General features: G+C 46.4%; 1 protein-coding gene and 1 long non-coding RNA gene across 5 annotated transcripts in view; one reads left to right on the top strand and one right to left on the bottom strand.

Moving 5' to 3' along the window:
* The window catches only part of TNR (tenascin R), a 395170-nt gene extending 388581 nt beyond the window's left edge, over positions 1-6589 (top strand). For all 3 annotated transcript variants that reach the window (XM_082229016.1, XM_082229014.1, XM_082229015.1), the window contains 3 exons: positions 580-741; positions 2888-3051; positions 4055-6589. In XM_082229016.1, coding sequence (XP_082085142.1) covers positions 580-741; positions 2888-3051; positions 4055-4174 — 446 coding nt within the window. In that variant the 3' untranslated portion in view covers positions 4175-6589. The remainder of the gene's footprint in view (positions 1-579; positions 742-2887; positions 3052-4054) is intronic.
* The window catches only part of LOC309535746, a 29870-nt gene that overhangs the window by 982 nt on the left and 12512 nt on the right, over positions 1-16376 (bottom strand). The window lies entirely within an intron of this gene.

Genomic DNA, 16376 nt, shown 5'->3' with positions numbered 1-16376 from the left:
TGATTCTGTCCTTTGAAGTTGTCACCTGCTGTCATGGTACTGTCAGGTGATTGACACTTGGTTGGCCCCACACAGGCCCACACACAATGTGGGGGGTTTCCTGTTCCCCCTTCCCCAATGTATGCCCATGGAACAGCGATTCCCCACCCTTGGGTTATGGAATATTGGGATAAAATAATTATTTCCCAGTTCTCATGGATCTTTATAAAGAGTTAACAGACAATAATGTTTTTTATTGCTGACCTAGACTTGACTCCATGCATTCTTATAACGGCCAGTTAGGTTAGGGAGGAAGCACAGAGCAACAAATGGACATTCCAGCATGAGGCTTGGCTTCTGGGTACCATTATCCAGAACCCACATCCAATTTGCACCTCCTGGACAACAAAGGCTAGACTCAGGACAGAGGGGTTTGAACAACAACAACAACATTTGCCATACTCCATGGCAAATTTCCACTCTGCTTTTACTCCCAATTCTACATCGCAGCATGTGCATTGAGAGCCAGTTCTTACACTGTGCTGTTCACATGATTTCTAGGCATGCAATCCTATAAACTCTTTTTTATTGTCTTTCCAGGACTAGACAATATGCACAAGATCACATCACAGGGGCGCTATGAACTGCGGATAGATATGAGAGATGGCCAGGAAACAGCCTTCGCATATTATGACAAGTTCTCCGTTGGAGATGCCAGGAGCCTGTACAAGCTTCGGATAGGGGACTACAATGGCACTGCTGGTAGAGATTCAGGGCGCATTCCCACTCGCTACTCCAAGACATTTTTCCTCAGGCTTAACAGCTCTCGCCTCACCCACACGAGAATTCAGCCAATTCTCTCCATGCAAACCAAACCCATTTCTATTTATCTCCACCCCACCCATGTATTTCATTCTCCTCCTTCTCCAGTTTAATTCATAAGGTGGGAATATACAAATAGGACCCATGCAGCAGCTTTTTTGAAAGTATGCAATGTGGCCTTTATAATAGTTAGTAGGTAAGCCCAAGTGTCTCCTGAGGATATAACAAACATAGCTTGGTGGTGATCCTTCTTTGCATGCAAAAGGTCCCGGGTTCAACCCCTGACATCTCCACATAAGATCATCTCATGTCGCAGTGGCTTAGATGAGGTAGATGGACCCATTCATCTGAAACCCTAGACTGCAGATTCATATGTGCCAATATAACACTTGGCCAAAAGATGTAAACATCTGTCTCCCTCTTGTATCTACCAGTGATGATGAGCTTCTAAAATGGAACCCAGTCTAATGTTGAGCCAAAAATGGGGTGGGGTGATTTTTGCAAACATTTTTGTTTTTCTCTCTCTCCCCCCCCCCAATCAGTGAATTTTCAAAGGAGCTCAAAGGGTGACAAAGTGTTCACCTGTTATGGCAACTGGAACTTTCCACGTTCCTCAAGCCATACTGATGGCAATGTGTAGGTGATGGACTGATGATTAAATCTGCACATTGAAATTTATACCTCCTATCCCGTGTTTGTGCAAGGAATATGAAAAGTAGGTGGGCTGTGAAGCTGTTTTAGCAAAGTACAACACTTGCATGCTTTGCATCTTACTAAAGTTTAGGAATAAGGCAATTACACATTTTTATCCCTTTTATTTGTGGTCTCCGGGCCTCCCTTTCGTCACCCTAATTGCAGAAAGGGAACCACACATTTTTAGTAAGATAAGCAAAAAAGGTTTACTTACATTTCAATGCAGGCAGCAAATACAATACAGGTAAGAAAACCTCTCAGATACAAAACCCAAAAGCTGGTTTCAAAATAGGCTGTGTGTGTGTGGAGCCCCCAGACACATGTCTGATAAGTTTAGAAGCATGATAGAATAGAGAGTCTCCTCAGAAGCAGAAGGATGTAAAAAGGACAGTCTCCTGTGTTACAGAATCCCCACCCAAAGGAGAAGTGTCCACACAGATGTTCCTCGCTAGGGAGTTTAAGAACTCTGTGTACTAGGCCCAATTATTTGCTTTGTGTATTCATAAGTGCATGCGCATAAGCAAACAGTTTGGGTGGGGAGGATATCCTCTGCCATGATGCACTCATTTCTTCCCTCTGAATGGGGGAAGGGGGAGAGACTGGCACACATCCCTGATGCCAAGGCAGTGAGAAGACATGCCCTATGCCCTCCTGATCAGAATGAGGATAGTGAGAGGGCTTCCTTTGCCATCCATGATGCTATGAGGTAGACATGCCTAATGGGTCGTGTAATTACACCAGTTGTTCTTGAGGGTGGGACGATGCAAAAACAGTGGTGTCGATGCAACAGCAGGTGCTCTTAACCAGCCTAGAAAATGCTGCCAGAGACTAACATGGCTCTGGAAATTGCATAAAAGATGCATGTACTGGGGCAGGGGGTGTCGAACAATATGTCAGGCTGCCTGAAACACAAAAAGACTCCCACACTGTGCACCACATACATGCAGTAACCCCCAGAAGCTGCTTCTGCTTGCTTCTTAATTTGGGCCAGCTCTCACAACTTGGGGCTCGTATGCACTTTGCTTGTCCTGCCCTTAGAAAGCAGGGGTCCAAGCAGTTTTCCACTTGTCCCATGCTTTCTAGACATGCGTCAGAGTAGTTTTCTATTCACCTCACTGCTTTCCCCAGGAATACCTGCCATTTAACGCTGAATCAGATCAAACGTCAATCCACTGAAAAACCCGACTGGCGTTTGCTCCGATTAGGAAGTAAAGAGTGGGTTTTCCCAGGAGAAAGCAGAGGGGAAAGCGGAAGTGAGGACAAGCCCTCAGTGCTTGTTCTGCACAGAGCCAAAACCAGTGCAGCCACCAAGCGACAAACATACATGCATGAACTCATGCATGAACTCTGTCCCTTTGCAGGCAGAAGGAAAATGACCTGTCTTCTGTTGCAGGAGATTCACTCACATATCATCAAGGGCGCCCATTTTCCACCAGAGACAGAGACAACGATGTTGCCGTCACAAACTGTGCCATGTCATACAAAGGGGCGTGGTGGTATAAGAACTGTCACAGGACCAATCTCAACGGCAAGTATGGCGAGTCCCGACACAGCCAGGTAAGTGGTGGGTCAGTTCAGAGCTACAAACAGGAGCTCAGCTTCTCTGCTTGTTAATGATACGTTTTGCAAGCCTCTTAGCTCATCAGAAGAGAGCTGCGTGGTTAAGAGCATGAGCTCTTATCACCTGGTGACAAACTCCTTGCTTATAGTGAACCAGCACAGCAGTGAAAGCACTACACAAAGTAGTTTTCTTTCATAGGGTGGTTTTATGTCTGTGTGGAGTTTTTATACAGGGAATCGGGGGGGGGGGGGTATTTTAAAAAATATAATTTCCTACCTGCAGTCTAAAGTGGTATAGCGGAGGCTTCTGTCATCTCAAGTCCTGGCCAGTACAATGCTAAATGACGCAGTGCTACAATTTCTGGGGTGGCTGAGAGCACTAGGCTATCGGGGAGAAAGTTTACCTTGCCTCTCCCTCTTCCAGCTATGTTAGTATTCTACTTAAACTGAGCTTTTCACGTGGGGAGCATTCATTAAAATGGTCCTCCTGCCGAAGCCCAAAGCAGTTCCCTTTACCATCTCAGGTCTCTGTCCCTTCATTCTTCTGAACGTGCAAATCAGACCTAATGTACTTTGAATAAAAGTGCTCTGAGGTTTAAATCTTATAATTCTAAACAGAATAAAGCCAATCCTGCTTTTTTTTAAGCCTTAAAAGTATTTCAGTAGGAAGTGGTTGTGAGTGCCCTGTTCTACTCCCTTCTTGTTATGCTACCTGAATTATCCCAAGTACAGTGGTACCTCAGGTTAAGAACTTAATTCGTTCTGAAGGTCCACTCTTAACCTGTTCTTAACCTGAAGCATCACTTTAGCTAATGGGGCCTCCCGCTGCCGCGGCGTGATTTCTGTTCTCATCCTGAAGCAAAGTTCTTAACCCGAGGCAATATTGATGGGTTAGCAGAGTCTTTAACCTGAAGTGTCTGTAACCTGAAGCATCTGTATTCCGAGGTACCACTGTATCCCTATCCCTTTGGCAATGACTTTCCCCGTGCTTTGCCCACAGGGTATTAACTGGTACCACTGGAAAGGACACGAGTTCTCCATACCCTTTGTGGAAATGAAGATGAGGCCCTACAACCATCGCAACACCCTGGGGAGGAAGCGGCGGTCCCTGCAGCTGTGAAGGGGCCAGGATCCCTCTGGACAAGCAGTCCTTTTCTGTCATTTGTTTGTCTTTTATAATCTGAAAAGGAGAGGACAAAAAGTAGCAGCCTGCTCCATACTGAGTGGCTGAGGGAAGCCATGACGCCCCTGAGGGATGGCTCACTTGGTAAGAGAACAACCTTGATGCTTTGCTGTCATTCCCAGTGACTTTATTGAGTTCCTACCCAGCACACCTCCATAAAAGAAGAGGGTTTTTTTTGTTCTCTCTTGAACCTATTAGAAAATGGCTTTATTTAAGGTTTTCCTTCTTAACCCAGTTTCTACTGTACGTGGGGTGCTTCTGTTCACATGCCAGCCTGTTCTGCCAGCGGGTACCAAGGTTGGCTCCCAGAGCTCTGGTTGCCCATTGCTGCTGCTGCTACATGAACTAAGTGACATTTTCACGGTGATGCCTGCTGAGCCAGCAAATGTCCATCAGTCGGGGAAGAAGATTCCAAAATCTGGAAACTTACTGAACCCACTTGCAGAGGCCTCACGGCTCCGTTCCTTTAAAGACCTGGCATTCGGGCCACCCTTCACACAAGGCAGGCGAAGACACCTCATCCTTCCATCCCAACACAAACCCCAGGTCATGTTCCCAAAAACAAAGGCAAACAAATCTACTTGCTCATGTGTCGAAATAATTTTGGAACTAAATGTCTCTCACCTTTATTGCTCCCATGCTGTACCAATTTTATAGGCACTCCAACTAAATTTCTCTCAGGCGTTTAAACATTTACCTGCTTTAAAGTCAACTTCTGAAAGGAGAGCTTAACAGAGTCAATGTCCCTTTAAAAAGCCTATGTCCCTTCCCCTCACCAGTCCATTGGTGAAGATAACTTCAAAGTGCAGTCACCTTCCTCTGTAGCCACACATTTTGTGGTAGCGGCTTCCAGTTGCATCGACCCAGACTAGTCAGTGCCAACCCACAAAGACTACGGAGGGGCAGAGCAGAGGGACGCTTTGAGTTAACAACACGATGCACCAAACCTGAGCCTCTTTTCTGGGTGCGGGGAGAATAACATCCCTGGGTGTGAAACGTGTGAATATTGCAAAAGCAAGGCACTTAACTCCTCACTAGCCCCCATAAAACTCCTTAATTATTGTCTACCTTCGAGCAGAATGTTTGGAGGCTGAAACAACACGTTATGTGGAGATTTGTGTTGGGATCTGCCAACATTCCCCACCCCACCAAACCCCCCACCCCCACGTGAAATGCAGCAATGGTGGCCGTCCACCAGGTTCTTTGGAGCAGTGCCTGGGATAGGCATGGGATGAGGATGATGATGACTAACCCTTCCCCTCCATGCCGTTCTCCTAGTCAGAATCTCCACTAGTCTGCCCCTCCAAACTGCAGCCTCAGCAACTGTTTCTTTTGTTATAACCACAAAAAAGGGTTGTAAAAAAGAATCACAGAACTGTATTTTCCATGACCTGTGTCTGGGCTGTCCTGCCTCAGGCAGTGCGGGGTGGGGGGGGGCACACAATTAAATGTTCTCCAGCATTTTTTTTTAAAAAAGAAGCTTACACATAGAAAACGAGCATATCAGGGGCTTGTCTGGGGTCCCTCGCAGCCTTGCCAAGGAGCTGACCACACAGAGCGGTGGCCCAGGGAGCCACTCCAAGCCAGAGTGGAGAGGTGCAATTTTTGCACACGCACACCCTGGACCTTGGCAGGATCCAACCTAACTGACCCCTAGCTGTGCCCCTGGCTAGGATCTCTACCTTAACATCCATTTTTCTATGTGGAGGGAACATTTGGCATGGGAGAACATTCAATCATGCGAGTATCACCTGCCGTCTGAGGTGGGACAGCCCAGGTACAGGCTCTAGATTAAGGATCTAGGCCTCAGCTGGAGGGGTGCAAGAAGTTCACCCAATCCTTTTGAAGCACTTGAGGTTATTCTGCCTGCATCAGTTTAGAGCTCTGTTGGCCCAGAAAATTGTATTAATTTCCTAACTAGATTTTTTAAAAATCTGGCTGACTAGTCTCTTCGAAGCTTGAAACTCCCATGTCTATGAGGGCTTCTCTGAACCGGCTCTTTCACCCTGCCATAACACTGAGTTGTGTCTACTTCGCCATTCCAGAAATCACCCCATAATCCCAGAAACCCTACACAACACTGGGCAAAACACTACATAATGGCATCCTCTCGACCAGACATGGCCAAACTTGGCCCTCCAGATGTTTTGGGACTACAACTCCCATCATCCCTAGCTAGCAGGACCAGTGGTCAGGGATGATGGGAATTGTAGTCCAACCACAGCTGGAGGGCCAAGTTTGGCCATGCCTGCTCTAGACACACACAAACTTGTTCCTGCCTGACAACAGTTTGTCCTAAAGCGTCACATTTTCAGAGGTGGACCACCACCAGGTTAGCTAGTGAAGTTTTTGATAAAAATTGAGCAAAATTATATAAGCGCCATTTAGAATTCAAAGAACAGAATTTATCTTTTAAAAGAAAAGGCTATTTTCACGGGAAACGCCCCTCTAAAATCAACTATGAGGAGACTGGAGTGACTGATATTCCCTGATTCAGCAATGAGTTTCTCTAACTGTTTAGCAATAGCATAACAATAATTAATATGAACACTGGCCATCTTTGACACGCAGGAGGAAAAAGAAATGTTTCAATTCAAGTGTAGAAACAGTGCAAAACTGCCACCTTGTGGTGAGAACAAGAAATTACAGTGAATGGCCTCTATATAGGCAGTATCTCACTCTGGGTAGATACCTGAGCGCTCCACATCCCTATTTTACTCATTGCACAGGAATGCTTTTAAGGTAATCTGCAGTTTTGCACATGGCAGCTGATACTTAAGATATAAAAGAGCAGAAACAACAGTCCCACTTGCGGAGGATTTTGAAATACTGGTAGCCTAGCCATTATGGGAGAAAGAATCAGTGGCGTAGCGTGGGTTGTCAGCACCCGGGGCAAGGCAAGTAATTTGCTCCCCCTAACCCGTGGATTTTAGCACTCGAGTGCAAGCGCGTGCCCCCCAGATGTTGCGCCCGGCCCCCCTGCATCCCCCCACACTACGCCACTGGGGCTGGGGGCGAGCGAAGGAGCCAAGGACCCCCCCAAAGGCTCAGCAGGAATTTATTAAATTTATTATTTGCGGAGCCCCCGCGGGCCGAGGCAGCCGAAGCCCCCTCCCCTTGGGCGCCTCCCCGCCCCCTCCTCTCCTTGGGCTGTAGGTGGAGCTCCAGATCCGGGCTTGGCGAGCGCCTCTCCTCCTCCCGGCCGGGTCCGGGGGCTTCCAGCCGTGCTCTGTCCTCCCCCCCCCCCACGGCTGAGATTTGCGCTGAGAGCCGGAGCCAGCGGCGCCCCCTTCTGCCGGGAGACCCTCGCCCGCCCGCCGGCTTCCTCTCGGAGGGTTTTGGGGAGCGCAGGGCGCGGTGAGGCCCCTCGGAGCTCTCCTCCCAGTCGGCAGAAGCAGCCGCCGCCTGTGGCTGGGCCGAGGGGATGGCGGCGGCGGCGGGGTGCGGAGGCTGCCCGTGCCCGGCCAGGTGTTGGTGGCTGTGTCGGCGCTGCTGCAGCGGCTGCTCCTCCTGCGAGCAGTGAGTGGAGCGCAGCCGCAGCGGCGGCGGGGGGCGCGCGCGCTAGGGCGCAAGGCTGGCGGTGGCGGCGGGGAGCCCGGCAGAGGAAGGAACTTGTCCCTTCCCTCTGGACTCGCGCCCCCCCAGATGTTGCGCCCGGTGCGGCCGGCACCCCTGGCACCCCCCACGCTACGCCACTGGAAAGAATGAACCCTCTTCTCTGCAGATTTCAGGTGTGACATGGGAAACAGTATTCCAAAAGGAATTGTTGTTGTTATATCATGCCCATCTGCTGTGATCACAGAGCACTTGAAGAAGCTGGCATGAATTAAAACGCAACACAATAACCACAGAACAATATATTAACACAATGCAAGTTTTAAAAATGCAGGATTGGGAACATGTCTGTGAGTTGACATCTAACTCCTCCAACAGATAAGAAAGTGTGCACAACTGGATTGAGGGGACGGCTGTCTGAAAATGCTAAAAAGAAAGATGTACATGAACTCTTAAAAAATGCATTCAATACACACGCACAGGCAATATAAAATGTTCTCACAGAGCTCTTTAGAAAACTGCCCACATCTAATGAAGAATCTAATTAAATGCACAATTGTGGGCACAGAGTCTTTCACAGATAACTACGTCAGCTCTTCTTACTTTGCCCAATGGAATTCCATTTTAGGAGCAGCGTTTACTTCAGTTTTTCTTCAGCTGCTTTTTCATGGATTGTGTTGCTTGTTAGAACATGGGATTCCCTAGAACAGTATTGGAATTCCACAGATCAGTATTATTAGCAATATACACACACATTAAGACAGCCTTTAGGATCAGGCTAATCCTCCATCTAATTCCCCTAGAAAGATTTGAGCACAGGCCCCCCTCTCCCCTCCTGCAGTTTCCACAACTGGCACTCCGAAACGTTGCTGCCTCCAGCTGAGGAGCCAGAGCATAGCAATTATGTCTAGCAGCCATCAACAGCGTTCTCCACGAATTTGTTGACTCCCCATTCAAGTGGGAGAGAGTTCCACAGTTTAACTATGAGCTGCATGAAGAAGTACTTTCTTTGGCCTGTCATGAAACTTCCAACACTCAGCTTCGTTGGATGACCATGTGTTTTAATGTTTTGAGAGCGGAGTAAAACATTGCTCTATCCACTTTCTCTGTGCCATGCATAATTTTATAAACTTCCATCATGTCACCTCTTGCCTTTTCCCTGAACTAAAAAGTCCCAAGTGCGGCAGCCTTTCTTGGCAGGAGAATCTCTCCAGACCCTTGATTATTTCAGCTGTGCTTTTCTAAGCCTCCTCCAACCCTACAATATCCATTTTGAGGTGAGGTGATCAGAACAGTAGATATTATTCCACATGCAGTTGCGCCATAGATTTGTATAACAGCATTATGATATTGGCAGTTTTATCTCTCGTCACCCCTATTTGACCCTGCAAAAGTTAGCTCAGGCCCTGGGATCTGCCCTGCATCTACTGTTGTGAAGACCGATTTCACTTCTCTGCATTCTCCGTATCCATGTTTAGCACACCTTCAGCACCATCCAAGGGTACAACTGCCTCCCTAATCAGTCTCCTGCTTCTTGTTGGTATTAATGTTTCTAGCAATGCACTCCTTAAATTCTTTTTTAGCAACTCTTCCTGTCTGCTTGCACTTTATTGCCAAATTATGGGTTCCTTTTTGTCCTCTTCATTTGGACAAGACTTCCATTTTTTTTGAAGAAAGACTTCTTAGCTCTAACAGCTCATTTGAGTCAAATGATTTGACTCTGCTCATTAACTACGCTGATTTCCTCTTGGCTCTCCTGGCGCTTCTCTTGGTCTGCAGTATACACTCCACTTGAGCTTCTAACAGGGCTTTTCAAATAACTCCCAAGATTTGATCCTCTTGACTTTCCTTTGAACTTCATTCTTACCAAGTCTCCTCATTTTAGGGAAGTTTTTCTTTTGAAATCAAATGGGACCGTATAGGATTTTCTTGGCAATTGACTCATTTATTACCCTCGGGAGGTGGTGGACTCCTCTTCCTTGGAGGTTTTTAAGCAGAGGTTGGGTGGCCATCTGTCATGGATGCTTTAGCTGAGATTCCTGCATTGAAGGGGGTTGGGCTAGATGACCCTTGAGGTCCCTTCCAACTTTACAATTCTATGATTCTATTATTCTTCCCTTGGAGAAACTCCACTCTGGCAGCTTGCATCTTCTAAGCCCCGGAGGGAACAATATATAAACCTGTTCTGTCATCAGCACATGAGGGGCCTGAATCTGTAGACTAGATTTAACAGACTGAGCGCACAAAAGCAGAAAGGAACTCGGTTAGAACATAGTTGAGCATTTTTAGGTAGCTTTCCTTTCTCTCATGTAGCACCTGATGAGCCAAAAATAACTTGAATATCCAAAGGCGGAGCTAGCTGCTCTGGCACCGAGAGCAGCACCCGTGCTGTGCACCCAGGGGCAGGGCGAGCGTAACAGGGGGGCGGCACCCGCACCAAGCGTCCCAGGGGGGCAGCACGGCGATGTCACCCCCCCAAGGGATGACACCAGGGGCAGGCCACACCCACCGCACCCCCTTCCTCCGCCAGTGTGAATATCCATGTCCTATAATGTGGCTGATTCTATTGTTTCCTGTGGCAATTTGGTCATTAGCTCAGTTTTTTAGGCATTCTTCCCAGAGCAACAAGAGTGGCAGGTTTCCTCAGAATGCAGTCTCCATTTCTGTAGTGGCATTTTTCCCTGTTAAGTCATCGACTCAGACACTATTAGCAAGGCATCCACCACCAAACCAACCCCATAAACCCAACAGGCCACAGACAACTTGTAAGCATCTACTGGTGCTCTACTTGCCGTGGTAGCTTCATTCCGATCAACTGTCTATTCACTGTGAAGATCGGACATCTATTCATGCATAACCAACAGAGAACTATGTGGGACCCTAAAGGCTAAGGGCTAGATCCATGAGCACTTTTGGGTGCTTATGGACTGGTATGTTTAACTACTACCACTACTCCTACTCCTCCTCCTCCTTCTCTTCCCATGCCGTATGAAGGAGTCATCCACTGGAAGAGGTGGAAACTTACACACAGGTAGTAGTCCACAGCCCGTTAGGCCAACATTAGAGTCATATAATGTGGACTAGTTACTCCCTTTTCAAGCTGAATTTTTATCCCTCCCTCCCTTCTTTGTATATGCATAAATTGGTATATTCCAATTTCCAATGGAAAAGGTGGGCACTGAGCATATTTGTACTGTGGAGGAGCATAAAGCAACAGTGTGGCCATTACTGAAGTTCTTTCTCTGTGGACAGGGGGGCTTCTGCATCTTTTTCTCTGGCAGCAGCACAGCACACAACTTGTCAGCCCACATTTGGGGCCATTTCCAAAGTGATTTTCAGCTTGCAACACACTGCAGGGAGCTGCTGCTGCTGCTGCTGCTGTCAAAAGGGCAAACAGCTCCATGGCATGGACTGAAAGCAGCTCCCAGAATTGTATAGTCCATAACTACAGAACCAGGGAGTGGTAATTATTCTGCATTCATACATTCAAAGAAAGAGGAGATTTAGGTTCTCTGTTCTCCATGTTGACACAGTATTAAAAAGTTCATTTTTCAACTTCTTGAAAGGCAGAATGGGACAAACGTTGTCAGAACAGGAGATTATACCCTTTCCAAGGGGAAAGGAAGCCTCTGTGACAAACCACTGTGATGCTGGAGTTTAGTGGGAACACTGAGAACAGCACACTCCCTTCCAGTTTATTATGTCCTTGCAGGAGTGGGGTGGAGGCATTTCCCTTCCTTGGGGATATAACTAGGTGCTCTTTTTATTATTCTCACTAACCCTTCAATCCACGGTGCTGACAGCACTCCAACAATACTGCCTAATGGCTGGTGAGTAGCTACAGTAGTTCAGATATTGCTGTCTCAACAAGGGAAGATAGTTAGGATGGGATGAGAAAAAATGAAACCAGATCCTGCTGAGAAGATCAAACTGCATAAAAATCCCTAGACTTTGGCAAGTGTCATGGTTGCTTTTTCAGAGGATGATGACTCAACAAAGATTTTGAAAACTCTGACCCCTCCCTTGTATATGCATTATTCTGGAACTGTGTTTATTATTTAATAGAAGAAATAAATGAGGTGGCAGCTCCCTCAGAGAGACTCTGACAAACTAAACCTTACCAGTAAAACAATGAGGGAGAGATAGAAAAAGCAACTGCCCTCCCAATGATCCCGTAATGGAACCGTAGCTCAGAGAATGGGGATATACGCTTGTTAACCATTGTTAACTAGTATTTTTAGTCCTGATTGCTCTTAGGCTCTGTATAGTTCCTTTTTTAATGCATTTTCTATACGTTAATAAAAGATTCCAAAGGAGAAATGGGTGTGTGACTGGTCAATGCAAGAGACACGAAGCAATTCTTGAGAGTCGCTTTCTGGCAAGGATTCAGAGGGTTAACTTGGACCTGATCCTTCCCATCCCTCAGTGTAGTCTTACCCATTGCACGCACCTACCATCTCCCCAGGTTTTGCATGATTTCTGAACTCTGAGACAACGCGAGCAACACACCCACCTGCCCTTGTTGCTGTATCCTCCGAACACATCCCTCTCGCTGCCTTTCCCATCACTGTGGCCACATCAGACCAGCCCTGCACACAACCTGCAACCAACTAGAACTGAATTTGTGCCGGCAGCGTAGCCCTACGTCTAGACGGAAAAGGTGGCTGGCTGGTTTGGGGGTGGGGGGGGTTGTGGGGTGGGAGGTACCATTGACTCCAAAAAGCTACCAAGCATTCAGACCCAGAAGGAAGAATGGCAAACAAAAACTTCCTCCTGAGCTTGAGGAGAAGGTGTTAACTACGGTAGATCCTCCTTTGCTTTCACTTGTGATATGAGGTCTAGCACTGGGCACCTCCAGGATTCTGCTGTTCCATATTCCAGGGACCTTAGCAGCAGCTACACCTGCTCTATCCACATCAGAGATTATTGCACAAGCAGGTTAGGAACACGGGAAGCAGCTTCACACTAAGTCTGACCATTCATCCATCTAATTCAGCATTGCCCACACTGACTTGCAGTGACTCTTCAGGATTTCAGGTGGGGGCCTCCCCAGCCCTATGCGGAGATGTCAGGCGTTGAACATGGGACCTTATGCATGCAAAGCAGGGGCTCAGCCACTGACCTCTGGCTCCAGCCAAGAAGGTGAGCGTGCAAAGCTGCATTCTGCTGAGTCAGGCTGCTGGTCCATCTTCTATTCCGGGACTGTCTGATCTGCAGCAGCTCATCAAGTCCTAAGGAAGGCATCTTTCCTTGCCTTGCAATCTAGTATTCTTACAAAACGCCAGGAACTGATCCAGGGACTTTTTCTGTGCAAACTTAGTTTGGTGGGACCGTCTATTTCTAGTTGCTAGACACTGAAGGTCCCACCTAAAACACAATTAATTAATACCCTGCTTCCCACGGTGGAAGGTTTGAGGAGAGCTCATGTACTACAAAGTGGAAATTAAAACAAAAACACCACCTCATTTAAAGCACAGCTACAGACACGTGCCCTGGATTCTCAACCAGGCTGCAGCTACAGAGAGTGGAAGAAAGAGGGAAATTTACCTGCCACCAAGGGAACGCCAAGCAAACAATGCTGTTAAAGCCTTTTCTAGGATACATGCACTTATTATTATTACAACAAATGCATGGCACTATTGTTTTTGTCCCTGCAGCGCACGCACATGTGCACACACACACACACACACATTCTGTCTGGGATAGCAGGATAAGGCCTCCAGACCAGATGGTTTGACATCTTCAGTGCAGTTCAGAAATCAATATAGTTGCATTGTTTCCTGTCACATGTAATCTTTATTGTAAATTGCAAATGCACACCTTCACACTTATTTTTTTAATATATTTATTAACTTTTCAAAGGGTATACAAAAAAACAAAATACAAAAATATAAACACATATAATTTCATTCACTTATTTTCTTTTAACTTATTTCTCGGACCTCCTCATACCTCCCCTTTTTGTAGTCCAATTCAAATTATTCATTCAGCAAATCCTCACCCTTAATTTTCACTTAATTTTACACCTTTCTTTCTCCCCCCCCCCCAATTATTTTAATCATTACAGCTGGTAACCACTTAACTTCTTTTTATCCAACATCATTCTAACATTCCACACCTTCACACTTACATGGATGAAGTGACAACAGAACATGACCCCACTGTCCAAACTGCCTTACAGCAAGAGCAAGGCCCTTCAGGTGCTGCTGCACTCGAACTCGCATCAGCTCCAGCTACCATGCCCAACGGGAGTTGTAGCCCAGTATCAGGGCCTGGGCAGAAGAGGAAAGGTGGAGGCTGCCTCCCCATCCTGACCCTTCCAGGGAGGAGGAAGAGGAAGACGGTTTTGATTTACAACAGGGGTTTGAGGGAGGTCGCAGCTCAGAGGCAGATGAGGGGGAAAGTTGAGAAATAATGGGAGAGGAGGAGGAGAAAGCAGCTGACGGACACAGTGTCTTTAGAAAGCATTCCAGACACCCCTCTCCCAGAACCCGGCAAGCCTGAAAGTAGGAGAGCAAAGAGCTCAAAGACAGAGGGGACGTAGCAGCACCCGTGTAGGAGACGAATGAGGAAATGGGAGAGAGGGAGGTAGAGATTCACTTGGGACAACGCCATTATCCAAAAGGCTGGGTTCTATAGCCTCGCTCTGTAAATACTGAATTAAAATAGGACGGTAAGAAACATTCCCTTGGCTTTGCACGTTCCTGGGCAACCAGCCAGGAGGCGCTGGCAGCAGCCTGACACCCAGCAGCATCTAAGGAGATTCAGGTTTGCCACCCCTTCCTTCCAGGCTGAGGCTCCATCAATCTTTTTGCTTTTCAGTCTCTAGTGCTGCCCCTTCTTTCCTTTTGTCCACCACTTCACAGCAATTTCCTTTAACAAATATTTAGCATGGCAAGATACAACAACTATTTGGATAAGACACCTACTCTTCAGTGGCTACTGCAAGCAAACAGGTTCTTTAAGTAATTTATTTATCCTGATCCAAAAGGAGATAGCAAGTCTAATCAAAATCCGGAACATCAGTTACAAAGCTCCCAAATTAATTTCATCTGGGAGCATGAAAACTAGAAGTACAAAATGTAATGGATAAGATTCTCAACAGCCTTCTGACCAGGAAACAAAGATGATGGCTTATCAACATTTTAATATGTCTGCCATCTAGGAAGGCTAAAAGCACCAGCCACAAATGCTGTTCTAAGAGGATACTATGTCAATTCATAAAGGCAAGACAGCATTGCAGGGGATAGGCAACCGTGTGCTATGATATCCATATGCAATAGTATATCCATTGAATATATGCTATTTTTAATTTGTTTCTAAAGAGACTTGCAATCAGCTTTCTCCAATCAGCCTGAGAATACATAATTGAATATTAAAGAATCACCCTGTTTAACCCAACACATGCCTTTGCAGCTGTTTCATCAGACTTTTTTCTTGTCACACAAAAAGCAAAGGTAGCAGCCACGTGGATGCATACGGAAAAAATACAAAATCTAGGTTAGGGCAATACCTTTATTAAACCAACCAAAATGTTACCAAGTAGTAACTACACCCATGACTTCAACATTAGACAATCTTTCCCTCCTTCTCCCCTCCCCCCAGTTTGGTTGACCATCTGGCCGGATAAAGAGGTTGGGAAGATTCAGAATCATGTACATTTTTGCAATATTTTGGATTTGGGCATTCACCCAGTCCAAAACTAGGGCTTTGCTGGAACCCCACTACCTGTGCATATCAGTGGTGGAAAACCAGTAAGCACAAGAGCACTGCCCCCCCAACCCCCCCCAAATTTCACTACCAAATGTAAGTTATCAAATTCCCATAATTCATTTCTGCACTGAAAACATTTTCCCTTCCTTGGATAAAAATTGCACTTGCCAGTGTTGATTCAGAGGCTGTTAATCTCATGTATGCCATTTTGGTGATGATCTCATTGAATTGTACCCCTAACGTATTTTTATTTCTTTCATACGCTCAGTGTCAAAGACATCTGGAGACTGCTTCTGCTGTCTTCCTTTTGATGTCTTCTTCCTTAAAAGAAGGAAACATCACTACAAGATGTTTCCTTTGACAAAAATCACTAACCCTTTCTAACAGCCACTGCAGCCTAAACTATGTAACCAAATCAAGTGCCGTTTCGTCAGCATGTGGGGCTGTCATTCAAGATGGAAGGCAGGAAGAAATTGGGGACTCTGAAGTTCCTCAACAATATTATTTGTAGAAGTGCTGCAGTAACCAGGCAAGTTTTATTTCCAAGACAAATACTACGTGGCTGATATGCAGTTGTCCCAAGCTTACCTTTTGTCTGGTTGTATCCACTCAAATTCCCATAAGGACATAAACATTTCATAATCTTGATGTGCAAGCTATCCAGGCTCAAATAAGAGTGTGTGTATATCACTGAAAGCAATGGACAAATTTCACACTAGAATGTCCAAATTCTACGATTCTGTGAATCTTCACAAATCCCCATCAGAAAGCAAAAATAGGTACATCAAGTTCACCGTTGGGCTGCCATTCATGGTTGAAGAATCACAAGTTGTGAAGGCCTGAACCACTGGCGTAGCGTGGGGGTGCAGGG

Source organism: Podarcis vaucheri, assembly GCF_965113315.1.
Source record: "Podarcis vaucheri genome assembly, chromosome: 6".
NCBI lineage: Eukaryota > Metazoa > Chordata > Lepidosauria > Squamata > Lacertidae > Podarcis > Podarcis vaucheri.
Note: the sequence above shows the minus strand (reverse complement) of the source record. Positions and strands in the feature narration are given on the sequence as shown.